Raw genomic sequence first — 19,889 nt, forward strand, 5'->3', positions numbered from 1 at the left:
ATTATAGCATAGTATGTTACAAAAAGTACAAAAAACATTACAATCAACAAATCATTTATTGTCATTTTGTGAAGATTCGATGGTCAACTCAATCCAACAGCTGGATCCTGGACTTCCTGTCAAGCAGACGCCAGGTGGTTAGAATAGGCAGCAATATCTCCTCATCACTGACCCTCAACACTGGAGCCCCACAGGGCTGTGTTCTCAGCCCACTCTTGTATTCCTTGTACACACATGACTGTGTAGCAACACATAGCTCCAATGCCATCATTAAGTTTGCTGATGACACGATGGTGGTAGGTCTGATCACTGACAATTATGAAACAGCCTACAGAGAGGAGGTGCACACTCTGACACACTGGTGTCAGGAGCACAACCTCTCCCTCAACGTCAGTAAGACAAAGGAGCTTGTGGTGGACTTCAGAAGAAAAGACAGAGAACACAGTCCCATCACCATCAATGGAGCACCAGTGGAGAGAGTTAGCAGCTTCAAGTTCCTGGGTGTCCACATCACTGAGGAACTCACATGGTCCTTCCACACTGAAGTTGTTGTGAAGAAGGCTCATCAGCGCCTCTTCTTCCTGAGACGGCTGAGGAAGTTTGGAATGAACCGCCACATCCTCACACGGTTCTACACCAGCACTGTAGAGAGCATCCTGACTGGCTGCATCTCTGCCTGGTACGGCAATAGCACAGCCCACAACCGCAAAGCACTGCAAAGGGTGGTGCGAACTGCCAGACACATCATCGGAGGTGAGCTTCCCTCCCTCCAGGACATATATACCAGGCAGTGTGTGAAAAAAGCTTGGAGGATCATCAGAGACTCCAGCCACCCGAGCCATGGGCTGTTCTCACTGCTACCATCAGACAGGCGGTATCGCAGCATCAGGACCCGCACCAGCCGACTTCATGACAGCTTCTTCCCCCAAGCAATCAGACTTTTGAACTCTTGATCTCCCACGATCAAAATACATCAGCACTGCACTTTATTACTCTTACTCTTATATCTCACACCGGACTGTCATAAATTATATTATTATTATATTATATTCTCTCTTAACAACTTACTATCAACCGACAGCCTGAATGTCAATACAGTACAATACAACCTACTGTAAATTCTATATATACTATATATACTTTTTTTTTTCATTGAATAATGTGTATCTATATTGTGTGTATTGTATACTGTACAGTGTGTGTTATTATTTGTATATTGTGTTGTGTGTAATTATGTGTATATTAGACTTTAAATTGTGTTGTGTAAATTTGATGTTTATTGTAAATTGGTATATGTCTCATCACTGTCACGACTGCTATGTTGATCGGAACTGCACCCAAGAATTTCACACACCATTGCACTTGTGTATATGGCTGTGTGTCAATAAAAGTGATTTGATTTGATTTGATTTTGATTTGAAAGAATGCTCAGAAAGTGCCATAATTATTTTAATTTGTGCACACCTCTGTTCTGTTGCGGTTGACTGTACCATGTATTTTCAAACCATGATTGACTTGACCAGAGTTGCCATAACAGTCGCATTTTTTAAAAAGGTTAAGGTTAGGTTAAGGTTACTTTATTGTCTCACAAGGGAGAAATTTGTCTTAGATTAAGGAACTGTTGCATCACCAAACAATACCAGACATTACACATAAATACATAATAATACACAACACATCACATTAAAACATACCCGTCTTAAACCATACCCATCTTGATACATAATTTAATTAAAAACCACAACACCTCTCAATTGCATATATACCAGCAAACAAACAGTTGATAGAGCCTAAAATAATCTCAGAACCTGCCCACTGCTATCTATCCTGCTGAAAGATGGCATGTCAAGTTGAAAATAGTTTTTTTTTTTTTTTTTTTTTAAGTAAATCTTTAAATAATAACACTTTTAAAAAGGTGAGAGGCATATTCAAGGTATAAAGAGCCTGCGTTCTGTTCCATAAAGTTTCGTGCCTCTAGCTGTTTTGAAAGAGCTCATCCGGTGTGTGTGCACCTCTCCAGTGTGTTCAGTGCTATCTCTGCCACAGCGTGCTGTGATGGAGCTAGTTGCTGTGAATCGCTGAAAAGTGAGTCATAATCACAAAATGAAAAATAAAAGGGCCCTTTTTCACATGTTTTTGTATAGAAAGTCATGTCATGCATGATTATTATGGATCATTATCGATCATTGCTGTCACGGGCACTCGTGCCCATCCCCAGTTGCTACTCAGGTCACCGTGCATAGTGCAATTTTGATGCAAACTGACGAATCAGACTGCAAGGTACTGCCTGTTTGTGTTACTAGATTCTATCAGTGTGTAAATTTGAAAATGTCATGTTGCGCACACATGCAAATATTTACACATGCCTCATTTTTGTCGTGGTTTCTTTCCTCTTCTCTTGCACTCTCTCTTGCTTTTGGGTTGTCCCTCTTGTCATTTTAATCCTCCTCTCTTGCACTGTCTTTCACTCTCTTTCCTTCTCTCTCTCTATTTCGCTCCTCCCCTAATAAATTATGTATGTCATTTCTGCCAGGCTGAGAGCTGCATCGCTGCCTTGCTGAAATTGCTCTCTCTCTCTCTCTCTCTCTCTCTCTCGCTCTTGCGCTTTGTACACAGGACCGAGTCTGCTCTCTCAGAGCTCACTGCAGCTCAGCTCGAAACCAGAGGGCTCCCTCCAGTACTCTGCTAGCTACCATAGTAACCAGACCCTGGCCCTGAGTGACTGTTTGACCACACCACAGTCTCAGAAGCCTCAGCCCCCTCCACGCTCCAGCGGCCAGCCTGGAGGAGCCGTGCACAGCTACAACCAGGTGAGCGAGTGCATTGCTTTTCTCTCTTCTATTTTATTTCCTTTCCCACTTTCATTACAAATCTATCTCTATCTTTTCTTATGTTTACCTCCTCTCTGTCTGTTTTTGCTTAATGGCTCTGCATCAGGAGTCTCTCGTACTCTTGAAGTGGGGATGCTGTAGTTCTAGCCCCAGCCTTGCTTCCTGTTTGCCTTTTTTTTTGTTTTTTTTTGTTTTTGGTACTAGCACAAAACGATTCTTGGACTCAATTTCTAGCTGGGGTTGTGTTTCAAGCTCCTACCTAAAAAGTGATTTTGCAACCAGATTAAACCAATTAACAGAAAGACTAAAGTATCTGGGGGTTAGCTTGCCCATTACCAGTTGTACTGCATTGTATTGAATGAGGGCTGTGTGTATTTCTAACTTTGTCATTATCTGCGGAGTTAAATTGTGCCCTGTTGATGAGCTTGAGATTGCAATTACAGTAAACCTTGCAGGGCTGTGTCTTCCACCAACTTTAATGAGATGGAGTCTTGTGCACCTGCTACTAGCTAGATATGTTCAGCTATAGGAATAGTTCCTGTTCAGAGGAGAAACATTTAATTTGGCATAGCAGTTTTTCCATTTGCTAATTAACTGGATGTTTTCTGCATACAAATGACAGAAGTAGTGCTGGAACGGTTGGTCACGATAAAGCTGACATTGGCACATCCTGCTTTTTGCACTCACAGAGACTCTCTTTCTGTCTCTCTCTCTTTCTCGATCTCTTTTGATTCCTTGCCTCCTCTCCCATCCTTTGACACTTTTAATGAACACATAGGCCCTCTGTTTTGGGCACAGACCAGTTTTATTAATGAAAGATGCCAAGCATTCTCAGCCCTCTGGTCTTGTTTTAGAGAGTCAAAGGGGTTCTTCTGCAAAAAAAATCTTTGTCAACACTCTCATTTTAAATTGATGCAGTTTCTCAGTAAATAAAGATAAAGAACAGAGAAAGTTTTTGCTTAGAACTGTGCTTTCTTCATATTGAAACAAATAATGCATCTCTCCCCTCTACATTTTTTTGGTGTGAATATTTTAGACTGTCATCTAAAGGAGGAGGGTAATCTGAAGAGGGCTTGTCTGCTTCAGAATAGGTTTATCTAACAAAACGCATCAGTTAGGTGCTTTTATGTAGATATTTATAACACTACAAACCTCTTGTTCCCTAAATAATTCATCTACATCAGGAACCTGTAACAATCTATTCAAGTAGGTGTTCCTCTTCTCTCTGCACTGGTATGCAGTTTTAGAGTGAAAGACAGACAGAGAGAGAGAGAGAGAGAGAGAGAGAGCATTAGCGAGAGAATGATTTTGGCAGGGGAATGAACGTATAATTGCATCACACCTCGGTATAACACGATATCAAGTTATTAAACGCCTTTTTTAAATCTCCACAATCCTATCGTGAGTTTTTTGTGGTCTTCCATCTCTTCCATATCATCCATTAAAGTCTTCTCGGCAGGAAATCAGCACACACTTGAAAAAAAAAAAAAGCTTAAAATTAGAACCAAAACGACTTTTACAGCCTGATGGCATAGGAAAAAATCTTCACATTTCAGAATGTATTATTCTGTAGTTCTTTAGAAAGCCAATTTTGTGCTTGTGCTTTAAAGTCATTGTAAAATCAAAATTGATCCTTAAAACATGTTGCTCTTCCTATTGTGTTCAATTAATCGGTGTATGTTCTTCCACCCCCCCCCCAAAAAAAAACAATTGTTTTAGTAATTTTTATGAAGAAAATAAGGTAAATTGCCCCACCTTTGAAAAAGTTTTTCATTTCAGCTGATGTCATTAAGTCCTCTTATTTTCCAGCCCCTCCCCTCCAACCACCAGTCATTAAGCCATTGGGCAGTGGTGGCTCAGCGGTTAAGGCTCTGGGTTACTGATCAGAAGGTCAGGGGTTCCAGCCCCAGCACTGCCAAGACGCCACTGTTGGGCCCTTGAGCAAGGCCCTTGACCCTATCTGCTCCAGGGGCGCCGTAACATGGCTGACCCTGCACTCTGACCCCAGCTTAGCTGGGATATGTGAAAAAAAAAAAGAATTTCACTGTATATGTGCAAATGTATAATGTGTGATAATAAATAAAATTATTAAAATTATTATTATAAAAGAACAGTTTTCATGATACAATCAATTTTAGATTGACAAAATAAAGAGACTGCATTTTATTTTTTCTTTGTTAAATAAAGGGAAGCCACAGTGTGTGTTTTTGATGGCTAGATTACCGTCTTCGAAAAATCGTTGTTTAACGGATTTACGATTATTTGCAATTGTTCTTATTATATAACAGCATAGAGGCAAAAAAAAGTCATTTCAAATCCCAATTAAACATGTTAGTAGACGTTTCTTAAGTATATATGGATGCTAAGCTCAACCCTAAAAAAGGAAAACCGATAAATACAAAAAGATTTAATAGTAGTTATATAATAAGAGATGCTCCAACAACACTGCTTATCCACATACTGGGTGCAATATGACGCGCTTAATGTGACCAGAATGCTTGGAGTCACTTCAAAAGTGCATAACTGTAAGATTATTGTGGGTGCGCAACATGTAGTTCATGGCATCCAACAGTTTTTACTGCTGCAACAGTTTATTAAAGCAGTCCGTTTTCTGTCCGACAACCCACCATAAAGAATCAGAAACAGACTCCATAAAAATGCTTTTCACAACACCTCACAAATAAACCTGTGGACAAATAAGCCTATGCATAACAGAAAGATTGCTTACAGCAGGCAATTTAAAGTCATTCAAATTCAAAATTAAAATGTATTGCTGAATGCGGTGTATTTGAAAACAAGCAATGCTTTAAATTACAGCTTTAATTTTCTGTAAAGCTGCTTTGAAATTATGTGTGTTGTGAAAAGCGCTATACAAATAAAAATGTCGAATTAAATAACGAGGATGATTTGCAACACAACTTCTCGAAGTTTATCACGCTGATAGTAACTACACGCAAATGCACAGTGCAGTGTCAGTACGTTTAAACATTCCAAAAAGTTACATCTCTCAATTCATCCTTGAATTTAGCAGCACCACAACTAAAAAATATTAAACTCACCAGTTTGTTGTTGAACGGCTATTGGAACATCTTGTCCCATTTGTTGGATGTGTAACTTTATATGACGTCTGTCTGCATGTTTTACATCTGTCGTCTTCAGTAATCCTTAGTTATTTAAATGCTTCCAAACCATCGATTTAAGTTGCTTTTTTGGTGGATATGAGTCTGGTGGATCAAAGTACTCTCTTACATTTTGGAGTTTGTGTGTAGCCACAGTTTCACAGGAATTGAAAGTTCAAGTTTAGTCCGTGATACCTGGCCAATGCGCTACGCGGACACTGTCTGTACAAAAATAGAAACAGTGACACTAACAGCCAGGCACAAGCACAAGAGATGTTCACATTTGGGCTTACACCAAAAAACTCTTTTACATTATTGTAATGAGGAGGAGGGCGTGGCTGGGCCTTGATGGAGCACGGCCGGCACTGAATCAGCTGATCAGTGGGAGAGCGAAATCAGGGGCAGCCGGAGACGCCGGTTCGAGAGAGAGAGACGCGCTGCATGTGTGTCTGTTCATATTTTATGTTGTTTTAAGTTCATTTATACCTTTATGTTGACTGTTCAGCCAGTTCCCGCCTCCTCCTTGCCCGTCCTTTAACTGTTACAATTATATATTTATATATTATATATAATATTTTTGTCTTGTGTAAATAAAAAATGTCATTTCATAGATTCTAAATTCTTTAGGTTAAATAACGTGACATTTTAAATCATGGTTAATAGTGAAACAGTATATTCACGACATCCCTAATTGAATATGCTGTTCACTCAGAAATATGTTGCATATGATAATTGTATTTTAAAATGTAAAATAGCTTGCAAAAAGCATTTCATGTTGACTTTAAAGAACCAAGAAGGGCTTTGTTTTACCTTGAACGACCAGTAAGCTGATCAAGACCCTATCCTGTGCAATCACTCTCCATATTCAAGACCTTTGCTTCATATTTATTCAGCATACCCCATACCATTATTAAAAACAATTAACCATTATTAAAAAAATAATGCCATAATGAAAAATAAAGCATTTTTTTATGCAATATTTTTTTTATTTATTTTTTGCTCGAAATTACACTTACTGCCAGTTTTAAAATAACCTAATTTATTCTGAAAATTAATCAGGTTGCATGGTTTCTGTAAATGAGTAACAGTGGAACCAATGTTTCATTGTAATCACCCAGAATTGTCATGGAGATTATGAGAAATCTAAAGGAAGAAATGTTTATTCACACGCCAAAGTGCCTTGCTAAACTGCCGGCACCATGCCAGCATTAATTTGCCTGGGTGTCTCTGTGCACGCCTGCCCTTCTGAGTTACGGGAGATGTAACATCCATTGACATAAGGGGTGATGATACCATGAGAAATTGCAATATATGGTTGTGTATGTATGTGCAGTAACTCCAGTTTACAGGCTTTTTTTTTTTTTTTTTTTCATTCAGGGGATGCTTGCATCTGTTAATTCCAAGGGAGGTTATTTTCATTTTTAAAGCTCTCTGGCAAGGAGAATTTATGTCTTTACGTATTTCTTTTCCTCATATATTTTCTGAAAAAATACCATCTGAATATCAAGTAGATCACCTTACTGTTGTATATTTGAAGGATGTTTTGTTTAAATTTAAACGTGAACTGTTTCATTTTTCAATGTTAAAATACTGTCCCTTATCCCAGCTTATTATGCAAATAGAAACTGTAAGCACAGTGTTCGTAGGTTATTATTTTATTTTTTTAAACCAAAGGCAGATGGGGGGAGTTTGAAAACATTATTTTAGAAATTCTGTTTGGATCTGCTAAAAGTGATTTTTTTTCAACATTTAGGAGTATACTAGCATATACTGTAGATGACACTTAACGCATACACAATTGGACTAAATCCACAAAATCCTCATTGATTTCATCCAGTCTTCAACAATCATTTTACTCTCCTTACAGGTGACATCTAACCGTGCAAACCAGCTTGCGGCGGGTGATTTCACGCAGACCCAGAGCCATGGCAGTGCCCTGCTTTCCGATTCCCAGCAGCCCTCTGCAATATCCAGGCCGGGCCTGTACTATTCCAGCTCTACTTTGCCTGCCCAGCGCGTCAGCTCACCCCTGAACTCAATGCAGCCCACGACAACCAGCGGCTCCCCGACTAAACTGCAGCGCCTGGGCTCAACTTCTGACACGCCCGGCTACGCCACCACCCAGCGCCTCCCCTCTTCTTCCTCTTCAGCCTCCCCCAAACCTTCACCCGGGAGACTTGCGAAATCCTACAGCAGTAGCTCACCCATCAATGTGGTAGGCATCGGAGGATCACCCAGTGCCCATACTTCTGGCTCCCCTCTACGGCTAGCATCTCAGCCCAATAACGCGTCACCTATCTACCAGCAGCTGCAGTCTGCAGGAGTGTCCACTTACGCCACTCTATCACCCAACAAAAGGCTGGTGCACTCGTCTGAGCAGTACAAGATATCCCATGATCTATATGCCACTGCCACTCTACAGAGACCAGGAAGTCTTGCTGGTGAGTAACAACTTCTGACCTGCCTTTGGCTGGGCAACTGGGAGTTTTGGTCATAGCAATAACAAACCTTGTGTCAATGGTTCTGTGGGGGCTTTCTTAAAGCATAGAATGTTTTCAGGTAGCCAAGAATACAGGACAATTCCATTAGGTGCTGTAGTCTGGGAATGTCAAGAAATATATATATATATATATATATATGTTTTTTTTAATTTTTTTTTTATGTAAGCCTCATAGATAGATTGCATTCAAAACAGCAGCAAATTCAAGGGTAAAGTAGACTAAAAACACCAAGTACATCGACATGCAGATGAGAGATGGAGTGCATGATCACAAGATACTTTTTAACGACAGTGATCGTTTTTGTGGAAAACCGTGTGAAACACCCTAAATTGAATTCCTTTGAAGTTGAAGAACTTCAGAGTTTGAAGAGGGCTGTTTTTCATTCTGTTCATGGATGAGCGGTTATGTAACCTTTGCTTGTGTAAATATATATGCTTGTATTTACTGATTTACCCATGTCTACCACTTAAACACACTCAATTGTTTTAAATTCAAAGCTTTATTGCCTCTGACATTGAGAGCAACCTAACGAAAAACATAAAAGTACAAACATCAGTGGCTTCTCTTTGAATTAAGTAAATTCCCATGGGAACCAAGTACAGTAAATAAACACAACTTTTCTGGCAGACAGAAAAATCTGATGCTCATATTATTTTTCACGTAGGAGGCACCAAGGGAACTGCTTTCATTTCTTGCATGTTTTCCTTACTCTTTCCTTACTGATCCTTACATTTAAACCCTTAAGTCTAGAGACTAGAGACATTTCTTTGAAGAAATTTAGCACTTTGATATGAAAGCTCGTTTTCTATCCACAGTTGCACATCAAAGAGGTGCTATTACAATTAAATTGAGTGATATACTATATGCGGCCATTATTGTAATTAGTGTTAAATATTTTCATAGTAATTCTTCTCTATCTCTATTCAGAAAATAATTTAATGTCAATCTTAGGTCAGAAAAGACAGGCTTTTATAAAGACACCTGCTGATGCTTTTAAAGGGAAATGCATTTAAACACTTGAATGTTTTTGGTTTAATAGCTTCATTAATATCTTTAGCTTGTTAGTTTTCGATTCTCATTTACCACAGTGTTAAGTCTGTACACAACAATCTGTGTGTATTAATTGATTACATTCCACAATGCACTGCTAAGGTCATTTAAGTAATTTTGTACCGAAACAACATTAACACAAAGAGATGATGCACATCTTAAAGGGATAGTTGACCCATTTTGTCATCATTTAGTCACCCTCATGTTGTTTCAGACCTGTATGACCATCTTTTTTCCGTGGAACACAAATGGAAGATGATAGGCAAAATAACAGCTTCACTCACCTTTCACCTTTACTGTATAGGGAAAAAAAAGATGCAATGAAAGTAACTTGAGAATGAAGCTGTCATTCTGGCTAACATCTCCCTTTGCATTCCACAGAAGAAAGAAAGTCTTATGGGATTGGAACAGCATAAGGGTGAGTAAATGAGGAGAGAATTTTAATTTTTAGGTGAACTATATCTTTAACCAACCGATGTATAGAGACCCTTTATGCAATAAGCCACAAAGCAGAGCACAGCTGCATTTAGAGCAGAGACCTCTTACCTAAATCACCTGCTCAACTGGCTGATTCTGGACTTGTGTAGGGTGTTGTTGATTACAGCCCTATTTTACCCGCCACATTGTCAGCCCTTCATGAGACCTACTGACAGAAACAGGCACACAGTGGGAAACAGCAGGCCAGTGCCAAACTGTCGCTCAGCCCATTCTGAACCATTAGTAGCTCTCCCGCTTGTCTGTCTGACAAGTCCAGCATCCCTTGGCCATATACCTCCACCAGTACCTGTACACTCAAAGTGGGGGGGGATCTGACATTTTAGAGTGTCTTGATATTTTACCCAACAACACTGTAGCGGTATTCTAAAGACAAGAATCAATGTTTTTAGTTAGCTTAGTTTTTGCTCATCAACTTTCTCTGTCGACTCAGGCTTTAATCCTGAATTTAGGATTAGTTCATGTGCATGTTCACATCAGTGAGTTATGTTTGCAACAAACAGCCAATCGTGTGAAACATGGAAAGAGAGAGATTCACTTCTCACAAGAGTCAGTGGGATTTACCTCTCCTCTGAAGGCCGATCATTATAAAAAAAAATAATAATAATAATTTAAATACATTTACACAGCACAGCAAGAGATTGTTATAAAAATATGAAAAATGAAAACATGTTTACGCTGCACAAGAGATCGCCATGAAATCATGAACAATTAAAGCATATGATTTACACTGCAGAAGGAATTAAAGACATTTAAAGACAGCAAGAAGAAACACCACGGTTGATGAGAGAGCTCAAGAGGACTTCTGGAAATGAATTCATATAGGTCCACAAAAAGAACACACAGGCCTACAGTATTAATTTTAAAAGCTTAAAAACTTTATTTTAAAATATAAAATACTTTTTTATTCATATCAATTTAAAGCTTAATATAATTTAACACTATTGCAAATTAATTTAGGTTACTATTGAATATTAAAAAGTGAGCATTTTGAATAGTGTATTCAATAAATAGTATGCAATAATAAGATGTAGGCTATTTGTACTTTTTTTAAGAGATATTTTGTGTACCGCTTGTATTGACCTTCACATGAAATAATGTTCATCTATAGTCCATGAAACAAAGGGGTAGGACATCCCTTTCTATACTGTAGCTTTCTTATGAAGTGATTAAGCTTTTAATATTGTAAAATCAATCATTATGGGCAGGTATTATAATCCATTTTACTAGCTGCTTTTTAGATTATAATATATAAACTAATATATTATGTTTATAGATGTTTTTTATTTTATGGTTATAATAGGCAAATGAAAAACAAATATAGTGTATTTAAATAAATAAAAGACTCCATCTGCCGAAAATCTATATTTAAATAATTTATCATGAGTTGATTTTGTGGATTTCTAAGATTTTTTTATTTTATTTTTTCTGTAACGTGCGCTTTAAGAGATACAGGGAAGTGACTTCATTGTGTCAGAGTTGTCACAGCTGATTGGTTCATCATCTGTTAGAGATCTGTAACCCAGGACAAAACCGTTGGAGCAGGTTAGCCTTGTAGCGTAAGTTACTATGGCAATGAAAATCAGAGCCACCTTCATGGTACCTAAAACCCAGCGTTGATGCAAACTAAACTAAAAATGACCTGGCTAGACATCTAAACGAGCTTCATGGTATAGGTCCCATGTGTTACTTCTAAAAAAAAAAAAAAAAACAGAAAGTGCATTGAAGTGATGGAATCCTTGAATTAGCATTACAGAAACATGATTTTTTTTTTTTCCAGGAAAGACAGTATTTTTCTGTATGACTTGAGACAATATGGTTAAAGTTACTCCTGGAAGAGCTCCTCACTTCACATGAGCATAGAACGAGGCGGATGTCCTGGCAGAGAATCAAATTGTTGAACTTGAAAGAGTCTCTTAGGAAAACAGACTCATGGCAGTAAATATGCAGGTTATATAGACTCATTGAGCACTTTATTAGAAACACTATGTTCCTAATAAAGTGTCCGATGTGGTCTTCTGCTGTTGTAGCCCATCTGCATCAAGTTTCAACATGTTGTGCATTCTGAGATGCTATTCTGCTTACTACAATTTTACTGTGTGGCTAAACTTAATTATTCAGCAGGCTTTATCAAAGTATTGTGGATTTCTCTTTTAGGTGTGGTGTTTCATCATTAGGAGGGGAGGGAGTGTAAGGGAAGATCGAACGGATATTATGTGTGACTCCTTACAAGCTAGCAGGCATGGCTTTGTATAGGTGACTGTGCAGGAGCTGCTGACCTTTCAGTTCAAATTGTCCACCTGGACAAACAGTTTAACTACTAAATTGGCAGTGAATGCTGCAAGTCTCCTGCAGTGAGCTGCACTGCTTTCCTGCTAACACAGAATCTTGTAAACACTTGGACCTATTGGCAACACCTCAGACAGGCTGTCTTCTATCTATCACCCTTTCTCTATTTCTCTGTTTTTCTGTGTTTCTTACATGTCTCTTCTTGTCCTCCATGTTGTCTGTCAGTCTTCCCCAGTTAGCCCTCTGTCTGTCTCTCAGCCTGTCTCTGTCTCCATGTCTCTCAGTGTCTTTCAGTATCTATATTTTGCCTACCCAACACTTCCATCAAGTGTTTGTGTTATCTATAGGACTGTCAATTTAACATGTACATTTAGTACAGTTAATTAATCATGCCCCCTGACCTGTGAAACCACACTTTGTCTACAGTACAAACAATATACAATGTTAACTTTAAAGCCACTTTTTGTAATGTACAGTTGAAGTCAGAAGTTTACATACACCTTAGCCAAATACATTTATACTCAGTTTTTCACAATTCCTGACATTTAATCATAGAAAACATTCCCTGTCTTAGGTCAGTTAGGATAACTACTTTATTTTAAGAATGTGAAATGTCAGAATAATAGTAGAGAGAATTATTTATTTCAGCTTTTATTTCTTTCATCACATTCCCAGTGGGTCAGCAGTTTACATACACTTTGTAAGTATTTGGTAGCATTGCCTTTAAATGGTTTATCTTTGGTGAAACGTTTTGGGTAGCCTTCCACAATCTTCTCACAATAAGTTGCTGGAATTTTGGCCCATTCCTCCAGACAGAACTGGTGTAACTGAGTCAGGTTTGTAGGCCTCCTTGCTCGCAAATGCTTTTTCAGTTCTGCCCCCAAGTCCCTCCTTCAGCAACACATCCTCACAACATGATGCTGCCACCCCCATGCTTCACGGTTGGGAGGGTGTTCTTCGGCTTGCAAGCCTCACTCTTTTTCCTACAAACATAACAATGGTCATTATGGCCAAACAGTTAAATTTTTGTTTCATCAGACCAGAGGACATTTCTCCAAAAAGTAAGATCTTTGTCCCCATGTGCTCTTGCAAACTGTAGTCTGGCTTTTTTATGGTGGTTTTGGAGCAGTGGCTTCTTCCTTGCTGAGCAACCTTTCAGGTTATGTCGATATAGGGCTCGTTTTACTGTGGATATAGATACTTGTCTACCTGTTTCCTCCAGCATCTTCACAAGGTCCTTTGCTGTTGCTCTGGGATTGATTTCCACTTTTTGCACCAAACTACGTTCATATCTAGAAGACAGAATGCGTGTCCTTCCTGAGAAGTATGATGGCTGTGTGGTCCCATGGTGTTTATACTTGTGTACTATTGTTTGTACTGATGAACGTGGTACCTTCAGGTGTTTGGAAATTGCTTCCAAGGATTAACCAGATTTGTTGAGGTCCACAATTTTTTTTCCGAGGTCTTGGCAGATTTCTTTTGATTTTCCCATAATGTCAAGCAAAAAGGCACTGAGTTTGAATGTAGGCCTTAAAATACATCCACAGGAACACCTACAATTGACTCCAATTAGCTAATTGGCTAATTGCCTAAAGGCTTGACATCATTTTCTGGAATTTTCTAAGCTTCTTAAAGGCACAGTTAACGTAGTGTATGTACTTCAGACCCACTGGAATTGTGATATAGTTAATTAAATGTGAAACAAACTGTCTGTAAACAATTCTTGGAAAGATTACTTGTGTCAGGCACAAAGTAGATGTCCTAAATGACTTAGGGCCAAATAATAAAGAAAAGCAGCCAATAAGTGGTTAAAAATGAGTTTTAATGACTTCAACCTAAGTGCATATAAACTTCTGACTTCAACTGTATATTCAATGCTTTACTCATCTTCCATAATCATGTAATGTCTTTAAATGATCTTCATTTGGGTTTGTTTTCACAGCACTTTCCTGGTGAAATGAACAATAGAGGCGCTACAACAAAGATTGTTATTCCCTTTCACACAAATCGCTTGTAAAACTGCAGATTATCAGTTCATGAATGCTTACTTTTCATCCTATTCCTCGCACAATGCTATCTTATGACACTAAACACTTTTACTAAAGTGCAGGAATTGTAAGGTGATACATTTTGACATTTGTATTACATAATCACCATACATTTACAAGCTTGTTCAAGTGTTATCAGATTGCATGGTAGCTCAACTGATAAAGCGTTGTCACTTGTGATGCAAAGGTCCAGGGTACGAGTCCTTAAGAGCACACATGTCAACATGTGAGCCGAAAGTGTCACAGAAGCACCACAAAATGACGTGGTTGTTTCAGCAATTGCCTTTTTCATGTCACATTTGCTTTTACTTACACTGTTGGTTAGGTTTAGGTTTAAGGCTTATAGTGTGGTCAGTTTTGTTGATTCAAAACTAGATAGAGCATTAACCTTAAAACCTCATCTGTTTTTTCATCTCACATTTGCTTTTTATGACACTATCGACTTGGTTGTGGTTTAAGGTTTAGGGTAGCGAAGTAGGTTTTGTTTATTTAATACTTGATAGAGCATTAACCTTAAAAACCTCATATGTTTGGGAGAAAATGTAACTCGCTTTTAGCACCACTCAGTGGACTTTTCACCTCACAACTGCGTGTAATGAACCACGTAATAAAATTTGTCAAAAAATCCTTTTCATGAGATCAGGCTGTGATTTGTTTTGTTTTTTGTACAATTAACAGTCAAGTTATCTGCAAAAGATGTTCTCATTCAAAGTCTCATTCACTGAATCGCAATGCTAAAGATCTTTATATCTGGTCAGAAGGTGGGAAAGGAGAGAGAGAGAGAGAGAGAGAGAGAGAGAGAGAGATAGAGAGATTTTGGTTTCATTGGTTGTGTATGCAATACTATGCATCCCAATGGATCTGCTCCTATTGCTAAAAGAATCAGGTTAGAGATCAGGGGCGTTTGCCTATCCGGCACTGATAAGATGATTACATGCAGTGCCCACTCTATCTACAGCCTCTTATTTTCAGAACATTTGCACAATTATGTTATCCTTAGAAGCAACAGTGCACCAAAACTGATCAGCAAGTGCGGTGGTTTGCGATTAACATACCTATATGTATTTTTTTGAGTCTGGCTCATTTGATGAAGTGTCTCCGCTCTGTAATGTGACTGATGATTGTTTGCATTGCTGTAAAGAGTAATACATCTCTGTCATTCAATAAAAACCAATGAGACTAGCTGCCAAGATCCTGAGCAACTTCCAAATCTAAAGTACAATGACTCTAAAGATCATGTGTCTATATGTGTGAGTGTTTGGCGTCCCTGTAGGTTGGTGCAAAGCAGAGATATATCGAGTGTGGAGTCAGTGAGTGAATGTAGAGTAGAAATTCTCTACTTTTGTCTTCCTTCTATGTGTATATTTTACAAACATCGTTTATGGTATCCCTGCTCTCTGGAGATCCTAGCATGCACTTTTGATTGGAAATGGAAGGAATTATTGACTAATGTGCTGTCAGATTTTTTGATTGGCAGCTCTTTCCTGATAGCAACAGCATAGTTACATTTTGGTATAATGATTCCAGTTCATGTAATTACACTGCTGTATTGCTGTTGCCCATTCATAAGGGACATCGTTTGCATAAGGGACATTTTTTTTTTTTTTCCAGAGTAATCAAAAACATTAGAAACCCTAACAGGAATTATGTCTTTTGTACCTCTCACAGGATCTCGAGGTTCATACAGCAATCAGCACACCCACCTGGGCCCTGAACTGAGGCCCCTGCAGTCTCCCGAGCATCATATTGACCCTATATATGAAGATAGAGTCTACCAGAAAGCCCACATGAGAAGCTTGAGCCAGAGTCAGGGAGAACCGCTCCCTCCGGGCCATACTGGAACCTACCAGAACAACACAGGTAAAGTTTATCCCTGCAGAGGCACAATTTTATGGCATTATAGGTGCGCTTCCAATGTGAAGGCTGTTATAAATGATAGTCAACTTCACAGTGATTCCAAAAAGGTGCCCCTCTTTGTCCCTGACAGGCTTATTGTTAGCTTAGCAATATGCTAACATCAAAATCAACTGGAATCAATTGTCGTGCAGAGTTGCTGCCTATGCAGAGCATTCCAAATAGGTAACTTGTGAGGATTCATCTCTGTTAGGATGTTGCTGTCTTGGTAGGCAGCAAAGCAGCTCACTAGGTTTTGGAACAGGCCCTGTGTGTTTCTCTGTTTATCTGTGTGTGTTAAAGTGTGTTGAAGTGTGTTAATCCCTAAATTAGCAACCTCTAGGATTATTGCAAGAGAGCCAAATCCTTAGAGAGCATTTATCCCAATCGGACACAGTTCTTGCTCACAGCTCAGCGGTGACCTCATTAGAATTAATCTGATTAAGAGCAGATCAGACAATCTGTGTTTGCGTGTGTGTTTGTGTGTGTGTGTGTGTGTGTTTGTGTTTTGGTTTTCACTCGTCTAACCATATCACAATAAAGCACCTCAGCAGTCTTTTTCAATTAGAGCATTGTTCATTTTATCTTGATTTTAGGTCAGTTATAGCATGCTAATCTGATTAGTCTTGCCTATTTGGTTGATTCCTTTTTTAGTCCTTTTCATATTTTTGAGAATGTGTAGTGTAGATTCAGCCAAGGAAAGTGAGATTTTAAAGGATAAATAGTAGACTTGGGATAGATGCCTTTTTCATGCAATAGTCTATGTTGCACAATAGTCTTTGTCTTTTCAAACATTTTTCTCAACACAACTTTGGTAAAGTGTGAGCTGCAGGGTAAATTAAAGGGGGTGGCACACCGGACGTGTATGACAGACAACATGGCACGTTCTAAAATTAGAAACGGTTATTTTCTACACAGGTAAGCGCACACCTGAAGTGCCACAGAGCACAACTCGCATAGTTTTCCATAAAATTCATCCTAAATCATTATCAAAAGACGGATTATTTCCTCTAGCCATCGCTGGATGATATATTGTGTATATGTATCTATATAGCCTACACAATATATTTTCAGTTACAAGTGTTGTATGTCGTTTTGTGGTTTGACAGCTTGAAAGAAACCTATTCAAGGCTACATACAGAGAAACTGCATAATAAACGTCGCCATTTCTAATTGTTCAGTTTGCGCAATTACACCAGTTTCATACACTAACCTGCAAACTCATCTTCACTGTTCATTCTTGAAGTACAAAAACCTTCATAACTTTGGACTGCACCACATCAGCTCATCCTGTGTGTGTGTGTGTGTGTGTGTGTGTGTGTGTGTGTGTGTGTGTGTGATACCAGTGCCTTCCTGATCACGACCGGCTTCAGTAAATGTTATATCACCCTCTTGTGGTCTCCCAACGCTATTACACCAGACTGTTAAACAGAGGCCAACTGAGTGAATTGGAAAGCACACAAATTAGGATTCTAATTTAAATTAGGCAAATTTTAATATATCGATGTTTAAAAAATATAGAGATAAAATAATGTGCCGATCAGTAATCGATATATCAATAATTTATGACATCCCTAATGGTTAGGTTACTTACCCTAACCCTAAAGAAAATGTGAATCTACATTATCATATGTATATGGGTGTTTCTTGAACTTCAGGCACTTTAAGCCCAGTGAATTTCTAGAAAGTAAAATCCAGTTAAAATGTTTTTCACTCTCTAATTTATTTAATTTGTCTGCTAAGTCATGAGTAATTTCCACTACATCTCAGATTTTCTATTGTGTAGAATTCCATGGTGGAAATTACAGTAATGCAAGAGACAGTGATGGAAATGATATATCTGACTCCTATGTCTTGCTAAGACTAATTTTATAGCTAACATTTTATGTATCCTCAATACACACAATTAAATCATATTTTCACTTTTTGCATAATTTGGAGAAATTACAGCTTGATTGGAAATGACGCTTGATGAAAATGTGTTGCTCACAAGTGAAATGTATCTTATTTTTTTTATTTTTTGTCCTAAAACATTGCTTGTCTCATATTTTAGTAGCGGTATGCTCTTCACTGATACATTTTGGACTTGGTCAACAAGTACACTAACTAAAATTGTTTGGTGTGGTGGAAATGAGTGGGGCAGCTGTAATATATATATATATATATATATATATATATATATATATATATATATATATATATATATATATATATATATATATATATATTTTTTTTTTTTTTTTGTTTTGTTTTTTACAAAATAAAAACTGAAAAAGGTTTATGTTTTTTTTTTTTTTTACTCTGTGTAGATTATCATAGTTTTAAATGATGGTATTTAATTTGTATTATTATAATGAATTTTCATAGTTTAATATTGAAAGTCTAGGTCAGGGACAAGTAAAAAACAACACAATTTATACTTTAAAAGGAACTTGAAAAGTACCAAAAATAAATGATGAAGTCTGTTTTAATACCTTCATATAACAAAAGAAAAGAAATCTATGACTTTCAATAAAAATCAACCCCTGGGACATTAAATTGCCTAAAGTTGAAGAAAACCCATATACTATAAATGAAAGCATGGTTTCAATATTACTCTATGGGTTGTGCGCCCACTGACAAAGTCAGATGATATTTACTGAATGAAAAGTGTTATAATGTTATGCTTACACAATGCACCAAATGCAATCAGAAATAACGCTTATTTGTACATAGATAATTATATATACACTACCGGTCAAAAGTTTTGAAACACTTATTCTTTATTAGAATTTTTTTTTTTTTTTTTTTTTTTTTTTACATTTTAGAATAATAGTAAAGTCATCAAAACTATGGAATAACATCAATGGAACTATGGGTATTATCTTATGACTAAACAAAATCCAAAATAAATCAAAACTATGTTATATTTTAGCATCTTCAAAGTAGTCACCCTTTGCCTAGAATTTGCAGACATGTACTCTTGATATTTTCTCAACCAACTTCTTGAGGTATCACCCTGGGATGCTTTTTAAACAGTATTGAAGGAGTTCCCATCTATGTTGAGCACTTACTGGCTGCTTTTCTTTATTATTTGGTCCAAGTCATCAATTTCAAAAACGTTTTTTTATTTATTTATTTATTATTAAATTTTAGTTTTATAATGAAATAAATTAATATGGTGGCACAATTATATTTTTGTCTACAAAACTAATTTAAAACATTTTAGCATATGCCTTCAGATCAAAAGATTTTTAAGATCATGAGAAACATTTTAGTCAAGTGTTTCAAAACCGGTAGTGTACATTTTTTTGGTTGAAATTGTAGTGGAAGCACTGCTTCCTGTATACTCTTAAAGCAGCTGCCACTTATATATATACAATATGTAATATGTAACAATTGCTCTGTGGAGTTTGGAGGGACACATCACAAAACCTCATCGCACCCCTGAAGAAAAAATATCGTGTCTACTCTCATCTTGCTCAACTGGGCAGATAAAATCTATATGGTGTGTTTTAATTGGGGTCTGCAATGGTAATTTCCTATGCTTGCTGCAGTCTTTCAGTGACCTTTGAGAAGTGGAGCTTATAATGTACCTTGGGAATCTTAATGCCTTTCAAAATTGTTGCCTCTGCCTAATGGAATGGCAGCATCAGCAGGCTGTTGAAAACTACACACTCGTGC

General features: G+C 37.7%; 1 protein-coding gene across 3 annotated transcripts in view; it reads left to right on the plus strand.

Annotated features, from left to right (window-relative positions):
- The window catches only part of ctnnd2a (catenin (cadherin-associated protein), delta 2a), a 474,718-nt gene that overhangs the window by 201,037 nt on the left and 253,792 nt on the right, over nt 1–19,889 (plus strand). For all 3 annotated transcript variants that reach the window (XM_051682873.1, XM_051682874.1, XM_051682875.1), the window contains 3 exons: nt 2,617–2,810; nt 7,818–8,391; nt 16,002–16,193. In XM_051682873.1, the coding sequence (XP_051538833.1) occupies nt 2,617–2,810; nt 7,818–8,391; nt 16,002–16,193 (960 nt within the window). The remainder of the gene's footprint in view (nt 1–2,616; nt 2,811–7,817; nt 8,392–16,001; nt 16,194–19,889) is intronic.

The sequence above is a fragment of the Myxocyprinus asiaticus genome, chromosome 41 (assembly GCF_019703515.2).
Source record: "Myxocyprinus asiaticus isolate MX2 ecotype Aquarium Trade chromosome 41, UBuf_Myxa_2, whole genome shotgun sequence".
In the NCBI taxonomy this organism is placed as follows: Eukaryota; Metazoa; Chordata; class Actinopteri; order Cypriniformes; family Catostomidae; genus Myxocyprinus; species Myxocyprinus asiaticus.